General features: G+C 37.5%; 1 protein-coding gene across 1 annotated transcript; it reads right to left on the reverse strand.

Annotated features, from left to right (window-relative positions):
• Positions 1-3,363: 3,363 nt before the first annotated feature.
• Positions 3,364-5,250, reverse strand: LOC111224019 (alpha-1,3-galactosyltransferase 2-like). The gene is made up of 3 exons (XM_022748372.1): positions 5,177-5,250; positions 4,209-4,346; positions 3,364-4,048 (listed from the first exon to the last, which is right to left on the reverse strand). The coding sequence occupies exons 1-3, from the start codon at positions 5,248-5,250 to the stop codon at positions 3,364-3,366; spliced, it is 897 nt and encodes a 298-aa protein (XP_022604093.1).
• Positions 5,251-11,253: the final 6,003 nt, after the last annotated feature.

Below are 11,253 nucleotides of genomic sequence, written 5' to 3' on the forward strand. Positions count from 1 at the left end.
CAGGTATTGAACTTACACAGTCGGTCAACACGTCACTGCATGAGTCCAGACATGATGTTCAAAGTAAATAGCAAAAGTAATTTAGGTAATATGTGTTCACTGACAAAGAGGAGATGTTTATTTTGATCTTCAGGGTGGATTTTCTAGAGATGGAAAACAAGAAACTGGGAAACAAAATACTTCACATGTCCAATCAGCTGGCTGTCCTGGAACGAACCCTACAGAACATGCAGTCACTTCACTTTGCTGAGGTACTGGGCACAGTTAAACCTGCTTCATCTCTGGATCTAGAGTTGCTGGTGATGGTACGGCTGTAGTTTTAAATGCCAGCAACCCTGTGAGACTGTACTGCCTCATAGACATCCTCAGCAGGTCTCCAAAGTAATTATGTGTCACCCTCTGGGAAAAATACATGTCTGTACTGAATTGAATATATTTGTCGAGATAGTTGACCGTAAAGTGGAGCTTTGATTATGCTGAAATTGTTGAGTATTTATCTAACGAAGATGTTTGTTTTGTTTTATTAGGAATTGAAGAAAATATATAATCCTCAGCAGATCCGTACATCGCACTCTGTGCAAACTTCAAGGTAGGTCTGACCACAGCTCAGAACTTGATCAAAACCAATTTGTTTGGTAAAATAAAACACCATTAAATGTTTGTGAACTTTGGTTGTGTCCCTAGTGTGATGATGCCTGAGCCTTCTGAAATTCAGACCTTATGGGACGATACTCAGAGCGGTCACGCCAAGCAGCCACGTGTGACTTCTTCCCCACACTGTTTGATCTCTGCGGCCCTGTCTCGATCGGCAGAGATGGGTTACCTGAACCTGACCTCTGCTCAGAACCGCTCGGACCAATCGGCTTCCCCGGCTGTCCTCAGCAGCTCAGAAAGTTCAGGTTCCTGAAATGTTCTATCTGCAACATGAATATACTGTTTACTGTATATTATATACTGTCTGTTTTATTTGTGAGTAAATTAAATAAATAAATAACTGAAGAATTTCCTTTTGCTCTGTAAAATTCATTTTCACTTGACTTTTTAAATTTACTCTCAGCCCAACAATCTCTCGACCTGGCCTTCCCACGTATGTCACAACTTGGCAACAGTTCTCCATTTCGAATAAATGATGATAGATGATAGTTACTGTTAGTTACAGTCATAATGAAAATGAATCCACATTTTATCTTATCTAAATATAGACTTGAAACATGTCTGTGGTCTGTGTTCACTGACTAATGGGAAAGACATATGTGCCTTCACACAGTGTAACTCAGTTTCAGTTTTATCTTTATACTTTTTCTGGTTTTCTTCTTTGCACAAACTCAAAACAAGTTGTTTTACACAGCACTCTGGGGCCAATTCTCGTGGTGAAGCTACAGTTTATGTAGACGTATGTATGGTGTGTAGTGAACAGTCATTTGACCAGTCAGTCTCTTGGTCTGTTTAACATATAAAGTCCTAAAAGGCATTATAATAGACAGCAGCTACATTTCAGTCAGTGACAGTTTCACACTTTGCCTCTTAAAAAGAAAAAGGCGACAAGGTATTTTTGTATATTATACATGTATTTCTCCTTGAAAGAGTCTACAAAAATGTACATTGCCACAAGTATCCAATAATTGTAGAGAAACACTTTAAACACTAAACACAGGTATTGTTTTTTGTAGAAAAAAGCAGGCCCTGCAGGTGTGGCCGTGTCTCCACCTGCAAAAAATGCAGCTCAGAAGAATGTCAGCCACACTTCTGCTTAAAGAGTAAGGTTACAGTTAGAACACACATTGCATTTGCAATCAAAATGATCAACATTATCAACATGATCAATTGATTACGTGCTGTTTAGAATTGAATTAAAAATACAAAATTACAGAAATAAACATAATAAACTAATTTAAGTTTTGAAAATTAAAATGGACACTTCAAGAAAGAAGCAATCAGCAAATTTACAAGACAGTTAAAACTAATGAAATGTTCAGTAGCCAGGGCATCATCATCATCATCATCATCATCATCATCATCATCATCATCATCATCCAAAGTGTGAAATGCAAAGTAAACTAAATATAACCTTTCAATGTTGATCGAGCTCTAACGGTTTGTCTATGCAAATCAAATGTAATGTGAACCTGGGATTTTACAGTTTACATGTTACAAATCAGGTTTCAGTGTTTTACTGTACGTATCAAAATGAATAAACGTCAGAAATGAAACTGGGGCGGCTGACCCAGTTATCCCCGGCAGTGAACAAGCAAAAAAAAAAAAAAAAGCGGTTTCACCTTTCAGGCCATCGTCTTCACAAACAAGCTCATAAGACACTATGAAACTCTACACATCTTTGAGAAACAAAAGAAGCCAGTGTCTTGACTGTAGTTATGAGATAAATGCAGTCACTGTGTCTGTTCTTCGCTCCTTTTAAGCCTGGTTTCTGAATGAATAAACGTAAAGCTTCACTGACATAAAGCTGCTCTGTTGTTAGACATTGTCAGACTATGAACAATTTCCACTTTAATCTTCATCTGAACTTGAAAAGTACAGACCTGATTAACAAGGTTTGTGTTGTATCATGTCAGCTAGCCCCATTTTAATCAAACCCTTTAATTAGAGCAACTTAAAAGACGTCACTCTAATGACACACTGACATCCTGGAAGCTGCAAATCTGTCTGAGATTCAGACATGTTAATATGACTTTGACATTAGTACCATGGTTACAGAAGCAAAGAGGAGCAAATTGTTTCCCTGATTAGGATCATGGAATGGGTTTATGAACTCCCTGATCAAATAAGTTACATTTATTCACAGATATAAATGTAACTTGATTCAAACAATAAAGGCAGTCAAACATTTAAACATAAATATACAATCACTAATGCAATGCAGAAAAAACTAACCAAGATATTCTCTACTAGATTCTGGTTGCAACTAAACTGTACCATAGTCGCATCTAAAAATAAATTTAGATTTAAAAAAAAAAAAAAATCACTACCTGAAGAGCAAATAACTCGTTTTAAAGTTGCTATGTTGCCACTTAATTAATATTAACACACTTTAACTGATGGAAACAATAACACACTTAATTTGTTTAGCAATCAAAATATTTTGTTTGTTTTTTTTGTCTGTTTGTTCACCACATAATGTTACACACACACTGAAGCAAAGCCAACATTTTCATACATTTACCTGAGTCAAACAACCCTCACAAAACCCTCTGAAAACGCAGGCTGTCACTCCAACAGAAAAATGAATCCCAAGAGAACAAAAGAGCCATAAAAGTAAAAGAACCTCAGGGCATAATGTTTGTCAGGTAGTTTTCACACTGTTACCAAACATAGTAGGTGATTTTGCATTTTAATATATAATACACACTAGGGTGTGCGTAGTTTACCATAATGTTTTGGTGCCCACACTAGTCGGGTGACTCGTATGTCGCCTCTGTAGCCGATACTGGTGTCCCAGCAGTACTCAGGAGAGAGCACCCTGCTTGGCTTGTGTAACCACAGGTATTTGTTTAGATGACTCTCATCGTGCCACAAAGCCTCCACGTTATTCTGTTTATCCTCCATGATGCTCTGGTAGCAGGCGTCAGTCAAAGCTTGCACACTTTTCCACGAGCCTCCAAAGACGGCAGCGTGGTAGTAGAAATCCCCAGTTTTCATGTATGCTTTGGACTTCGGGTTGCTGTCATAGGTATAAAATGTCTTTGGAAGGTGGTAGTAATAGGCGTGGAGCAGAGCCACAGAATCACCCAGAGCCTCTGAGCCAAATCTCCCAGTAAACACCTGATCCACGTCAAAGCAGAAGACGTGCGTGCGGTGATGGCGAATATCCGACTCTATGACATCTGATATAGCCTTCATTCGCATCATGGAGATGTCCTGCCACCTGGAGTACCTCTCCACTTTGATCATCTTCAGGCTTCGCTGAGGAGCAAGCCTGATGTCTGGCACCTTTTCCGGCAAGTCTGTAAACACATAATATGTCACCGGCAAACCCGGCATAAAGTGACGTTCTGATGAGTTCAGGAAGGTCTTGAGGTAAGCATCCAGGTACCTTTGATGGGAGGTGGACACAAGAGCAGTTCCATGCTTTATTCTTATATCCCTACAGTTGCAGTAAATGCACTAAATAAAATGACAGCTGATTGAACAGATTATAGGTGTGTTAGGGAATGACAACAGTTTACCGCAACGGTACTGATGTGAAAACAAACCTGCCTACAGCAAACACAGTTAGAGCCACAGATGATCCTGACTTCTTGTGCATCTGGTCGTAAAGATCAGGATCAAACATCCTCTCCCACATGATGGGAGCTTTCCAAGATGTGCATGTTTGCACGTCGTGTCTGGACCTGAAACAAAAGAACACTGTTTAAAGTTTAAACCACAGGTGTCAGGCTCAGCAAATGATTTCTAAGAATTTTGTAGTGGTTGTGCTGTCTCTATGTTTGCCCTGTGATAGACTGGCGACCTGTCCAGGGCGTCCCCCGCCCTCGCCCAATGTCATCCTGTAGGAATGATGACTCAGTTTGAACAATGATCTGATTGGTTGGTAGTTGGCGTTGTTGATATGGTATAATGAATGTATGTAATATATTGGATGTGCATTACATGATTTAAATGAATGTGCTTAGATGGACTGTGTGGGTGCGTGTTAGAACAGAGGAAATGTGAAGTGGGTAATTGGTATTGGAAGGTGTGCATATCATTAATATAGAATAACAGGAAACCTGGAACCCCCCACCATGTCTCTTGAGAAAGGGCAGTGGAAAACCGTGTCTGAGTGTGATGGTATAAATATCAGTGTTGTTCTAGCCGGTTCAGTTTCTTTGCAAATAAACTCATTCGAATCCACAAGTCGTAGTTTCAGTCTCATCTATCACCCTCTCGGGGCCATGACATTGACAGGTTTTGATCTGAAGTAGGTCAGCTGTGCCACCATGGTGATATACCCCGGTTATCATGGCGATCCCAGTTAAAATTGAACCAGCTCCATGATACCTGAAAACCTGAGTTAAATGTCAAAGATAACTGGATAATCCCTTCATCTTTTTTGTTGTTGCTTTTGTTGAAATTCCACTTGTATGATCAAACTTTAGCTTCTCAGCACATCAAACCAATACATCTAACCTCAGGTTGGAAAAATCATAAACTGAAAGTGAGACAAAACTTATGGTCTTACCTGAGGTCAAGGGTGGCATCCACACTGTTGTCCAGAATCAGACTCTTTCCACTTTTCAAATGGCATTTGTCCATAGGTAGGAGGCCTATTAAAAGGCTGGTGTAAAGATAAAAACTACTCAAACTACATCCTCCAAAATGATCATTAAATTTAATTAGCACCTCATAAAAATTGTTTAAAACAAACTGAATACTGTGATCTTCATGAAGATCGGATTTATTGCAAGAATGTGGCACTAGACTGCATTAGCTTTAGTTAGCCATTCCTAATAAACTCATGTGTAGGCGTGTGTGGTGTCTCCTAAATTTAAATACAGATTTGTTTTGGTACTCACTTGAAAGATGTAGAGGTGAAGTAGAGAACACACAGCGCAATGGGAAAACAAAGCACACACTTTGAAACACTCTTCGTCTTCTGAACAACTCTGCAGGAATAAAGACAAAACAGTCACATTAAACTGGAAACAATGAATCTTAATTCAGAAACTTATGCAAGACCAAATGTTTTTTTAATAGTATTGATAAAGAATTTGTTTAAAAAAAAAGAAAAGACATAAGCTAACCCCATTCTTGAAAAATGCCGGCATCCAACTTCAGTAGACTGAAATCAGCTGTAGATTCACTAAGAAAATGGGAACTGAGAAAAAAGGACACCTGTTCAGAATGATTTTGTGTACAAGTTCACCAGTTGTGATTCACACATTACCGATAGGCTATCATTTGATTTTTTTTTAGGTACTGGTGCTGATTCAATACCTCAGTTTTAGCATCAAATCCAAAATTACATTTTATTTCCTACTTTTTCTGCAAAACACTTAAAAACACTTTGCAAAAAGACTTAACACAAAACAGTAAACTCAATAAAACAAACTCACACAAAATGAAAACATCTCTATTAAATTAACTAATACATTAGGGTCCCTCCATACCAACTCACCTAGGACCTCACAGTTAATGTCACAGATCTACTCGAAAAATTCATGTAAAAATGTCCATTTAGTTATCAATTTTTGAAGTTTGGCCCTCAAACCTAAATTTCATAAATCACAAATTTTTTCAGTGATTGGGTTTGAATTTGTACTAAACACCCAAAAAAACTCAAAAAGGACAATTTGCAACATCATGTAAATAGTTTGTTGCTGAATGTTTTACAGTAACCAAATGAATTAAAAAAAAAAAAACTGTGTAAGTGTATTCCAGATATTTAAACATTATTTCAGACACTATATCTTTCATAGGGTTCAGGGAATTTGCATGTTACAGTTTGTAATGACTTGGTATGCTGTGCACCAGACGATGTCATCTCCTTTCATGTGTCTGGCTAAAATATTAATCTTAGTTCTTTTGCTACACGTTGTATGTCAGCCTTTTTCTGAACTAATTTCACAAGGGTAATGATGTTAAACAAGAAGTGCTTGCAAACACATTTTGCGATCATTGAGTGAACTATTGTAAAATGTAGTTTCAGTATTCTTGAAACGGAGTATGTGACTTGGAGTTTTGAAGGAATCCGTCTGGATAAGGCTTTTTGCAGAAGCGATGAAGATGCCACAACAACCAGGTGTTGGCTATAAGCCAAACGAGTTGCACCAAAGAATCAAAGACTAAAACATCATCCATTTTTGACCGAATAATCTCTCGTCTTATACATTTTTCGTGAAATCCTCAACGCCCTAAGATGTAACTGAACACGTTAATACCTAATTCTAAGTCAAACAAAAAGATATAGTTTATTAAACGAACTCTTTAGCTACAGCCTACAAAATCTTCAAAGTAAGATGAAAGGATTTGGTGACCCACCTGTGCGTCGCTGTCAAAAGTACACTTCCATAACTCATCCAAAATATTCGCAGGTCAAAAAATGATCCTGGCTTTTGTGTAAGGTTCACACAGGCTGACCATTTCGGCGTTGAAACCTGAGGTGTTCTGAGACTTCAGGCCTAAATGCAAAGGGAGTGGCTCTTTTCAAATGTCTTCTGAGCTTCAGATTCCTGATAAAGCACATAGTCCCGGTGTTGATGGTATTTTCCCGTATGGTTTGGCTGCAGCACACATACAACAGGAGTAGGTGTACCACATTTCTTTTGACCAATAACCTGTATATGTAGTTAGAGATTACTTGCCTTTTTTTTTTTTTTTGCACCTGTAGCCATGTTGAAACTGCACTTAACTAGGACAGGGACAACTAATAAAAAATGCACCAAAAAGTGAAGTGTTTTTATTAGCTGCAGGGTCAAATTCTGAAAAAAAATTAAAAAAAGCTTTACGCACAAGCCTCACTGCAAACACAAAGGATAATGGTAAAAGTCAGAACAGCTGATGTGTAGGGTAAAAGAAAACCTGTGTAGCACACACATGCATAGAAATGAGTTTTCTTGCCCAGAGAGCCCTCCGGACACGCCCTGAATCCAATTTGAATATTAATGTCTTCCCCAATGAGACCAAACGACAACAGGCTAACAAGAATTTACTAATTGGATGATCATGCAAAAAAAAAAAAAACCCAAGAAAAAAAAAAAGAAGCAATGTTGGTAATGAAGGTAAAGTTTAAAGTGTATTCTCATACACTTTAAACTTTACCTGTTGTTTAGTAGTAACCCACAGAACTCCTGAAGTTTAGACCCGGTGTAACTGGAGTTCCAGGTACACCAGATCTATACAGCTAAGATCAATTCACTGATTTCTAGCATTTCAGTTCTTTTCCCTTATACTTTCTTGACAGGTGTCACTTTTTTCTTTCCTTTCCTATTCATTTTGATGCCAGAAACAAGGTTACTGATTATCTGACAAATACAACAACCAGTTGTTAGTTAACACATGCCACAACTCCAGTGCCTGCAGTGGTCAGTTTGCCAGTAATGTAGAAGTCACATAAACAATCTAAACATTGCATTTCATGTGGAAAATGCGTGTGAATGCTGAAAGCTGTGGGACAATGCTGTAGTGATGCTGAAGATTAAAAGGAGAATTTTTAAGCTGAGAGCCGAATTGCATGAAATGGTCGAAAAAGAGCTGAATTGTTGAAGCAACTTAGAGAAATGGTAGACAGAGACTGAAAAGTGAAGTAAAAATTGCACAATATTGTACACAAGGGTCTCACTCTCGTCTCATCTCGAAATTTTGTCTCAAAATGTCAGAGAAAAGAAGTTAAAATCCAGAAAAATATAAATGTTTCAAGTAGTTTTGCATAAAGCAGCAGTAACTCTGCAGACAACAGACAGGAGGAGCAGAGGAGCAGAGTGGGTTCAGGAGCTCGCACAGCTCGCAGTGCAACTCCCAGTGAGTCCAGTATAAACACCAGTGAAGTTTCACATTATAAGCGTAAGGCAGAAGACAAGGGGAAGCTTGTACAAGTTTGTTTACGAGGATAATGTTCGGTAGCTTCATTTTCTACTGTTATCATCAGAAATTCTAATAAGCCAATTTAAGTCATCAAAGTCTCTGTGATCGGTTAAACAGAAATGTTTCAGACCAGTTGAACAGCTTCTCCTCACTCTAGCTGCGATGGCAGTCACTCAATCATCTGAACATTCCTCACAATACAAACCCATTATGAACTCAAAAACTGTCAGAACTATATTTACTGTCTCACAGTTGTATGTTTCCGCCACTCAGACTAGTCCCAGGTTACAATTTATCTAGATTCATATTGAATATTAACCAAATGTGTGAAATTTTTGTCATAATTGCTGTGTGAAGTATTGTGTAATGGCTAAAGTGTATTCTGAGGTCACTGTGACCTTGACCTCTGACCTTTAGCCACCAAAATCTAATTAGGTCATCTCTGAGTCCAAGTGGATATTTGTGCCAAATTTGAAGAAGTTCCTTCAAGATGTTACTGAGATTTTGCATTCACAAGGCCAAAACTGTGTTTTTTGAGGTCACCACGCACTTGACCTTTGACCCCCAAAATCTGATCAGTTCATCCTTGGGTCCGAGTGAATGTTTGTACCAAGTTCTGTCAAGGCTTTCTCAGATATTGTGACCAGGAGAATGGACGGATGGACAACCCAAAAACAATATGCCTGAGGCTCTGGCTGTCCCTGGTGCAGAGGCATGCAAAAGCATAAAAGTTAAACTGCGATAAATCAAAAACTGTACAAGATCTTAAAAAGCTGAATGATAGTTAAATAGCTGAAAGTATGCTGAAGTAGTTGAAGTTCAAAGAGGAGAAAGTTTTCAAGGATTTGAACATCCTCCCCTCTACAAATAAGAAAAGCAATAGCATGAATGTCCTGAAAAACATTTTGATTGTTGAACGGTTTCTGCAGCACTAAGTCTGTAGGAGGAGAAAGCAACCGAAAAACATACAGGAGAAAAAAAAAAACGATTTGGATACAATACTAATATACTTATAATTTCTCTCTCTCTCCTTCTCTCTCTCTCTCTCTCTCTCTCTCTATATATATATATATATATATATATACTGTATATAAGTTATAGTGTAAGATAATACTGTATATTTGACAGACTGAATTGGAAGGAAAAACAGAGACAAAGTGCTATACTGTATGTACATTTGATTTAAATATTTAAAACAATCCACTTTGTTTTTTATTAATACCAGTTTACATGCAGGACGTGTTTATGCTTTGTTTGTGTGTGTACTGACTGTCAATTCTAATTGTTCAGCTTTGGTTTGTGTGACTGCAACAGCAGCCTCTGTATTTTGAGGTGGAAGGTGTGGCACTACACAATAGTGTTTAATCCATTAAGATATTCTGTTATAGTAACACTGAAAAGTTCTGGTTACTAATGCATCAGTATTACAGTAACACAATCAAATAATGCAATATATAATATATCCATATTCTTTTTCAGCAGAATGAATAACTTTACTTTTGATACTGTGAGTACATTTAGCTGATAATACTTCAGTACTTTTACAGGAGTTGTTTACATTGTTACTTTTACTTACTGCAAGTAAAGAAACTGAATTCTTACAACACTGGTTGCTCAAATTGTGTGAAGATTATATCAGTACTTTTTGCAAGTTTTAGCTCTTAAACTACAATTTGTTTATACATTATATTACCGCTGACCATTTTTCTATGTATTCTGTAGAATTTCAGATTTTTGTAAGTAATTTCCCAGATTATATAAGCATACATTATGAACAAAGAACATTGTCAGGCCTACATTCGTATCAATAATTATTGATTTCCTTCCTTGGTAATGCAGTGTAAGTGCAGACTGAGTTGAAAGTCAGTACTATGTGGCCTCAGAACAATAACATCAGTGATGAATTATAGATCTGAAGCAAATTTCAGGAGTCTACTAAGTGGCAGCTAATGGAAACCAGTGGCTGCTTGAAAGGCACTGTAAAAATACATTAAGAAAAATGAAACACTACAGGATGGTTTGCAGAATTATCAGCAGTCATTTGAAGTACTATTAAATTCAGCTAAATGTCATGTCAAGTGATGTGTTTTATAATTTGCGAATAGTATATTATAGCTTTTTTGGTTTGTGTGTTTCAACTCATAAGTGGTCATAAAGTCATTAAGTTCTGTAAATTTCCAGTGTTTTTATGCATGGATACAGACAAGTTTTTATATTTGCAAAGATAAATTACCTGATGCCTAGACACACATGACAACTACAAATGAACAAACCTGAATACTACAAATCCCTCATTTCAGGTCTTTACCCACCCTTGACTTCGTGTTTGTGGTTAACTACACAGCCTCTAATGACGAGTCAGGTTTTACATGGTGATGGTGAGGGTCCATATAAACTTTAATAATTGTCAAAAAGGCTATAAAAATGACATTGACCACAACAAGTCCATTGTACAAGGCAAAAGTCATTGATTATTCAGTCTGCATGTTCCCAGCAACTGCCAAGGTACGATGGGTTGTTATCACAACACACAACTTTTAGGTTGATATTAAAAACTTGTTAGCAAAGATTTGCCTGTTCAGCAATTATGGAGCAACAGGATTTGAAGTCATGTTTATGCTCACCTGGCAAATGTAAATCCAATACCGACCCTCTTTTTTAACACCGATTTTAGTCTCTACCAACTCCTGAAGAAAATATTTTTCTATTTAGCTGCTAAATGCTCCACTAGCTCAC

This window comes from Seriola dumerili, unplaced genomic scaffold, assembly GCF_002260705.1.
Source record: "Seriola dumerili isolate Sdu_G_001 unplaced genomic scaffold, Sdu_1.0 BDQW01000121.1, whole genome shotgun sequence".
NCBI lineage: Eukaryota > Metazoa > Chordata > Actinopteri > Carangiformes > Carangidae > Seriola > Seriola dumerili.

Coding starts and splice junctions, on each gene's coding strand:
- LOC111224019 (XM_022748372.1), bottom strand. CDS start 5,250: ATGGACAAATGCCATTTGAAAAGTGGAAAGAGTCTGATTCTGGACAAC. Junction 4,347..5,176: donor GATGCCACCCTTGACCTCAG/GTAAGACCATAA, acceptor CTTTTGTTTCAG/GTCCAGACACGACGTGCAAA. Junction 4,049..4,208: donor ACTGTGTTTGCTGTAGGCAG/GTTTGTTTTCAC, acceptor CTCCCATCAAAG/GTACCTGGATGCTTACCTCA.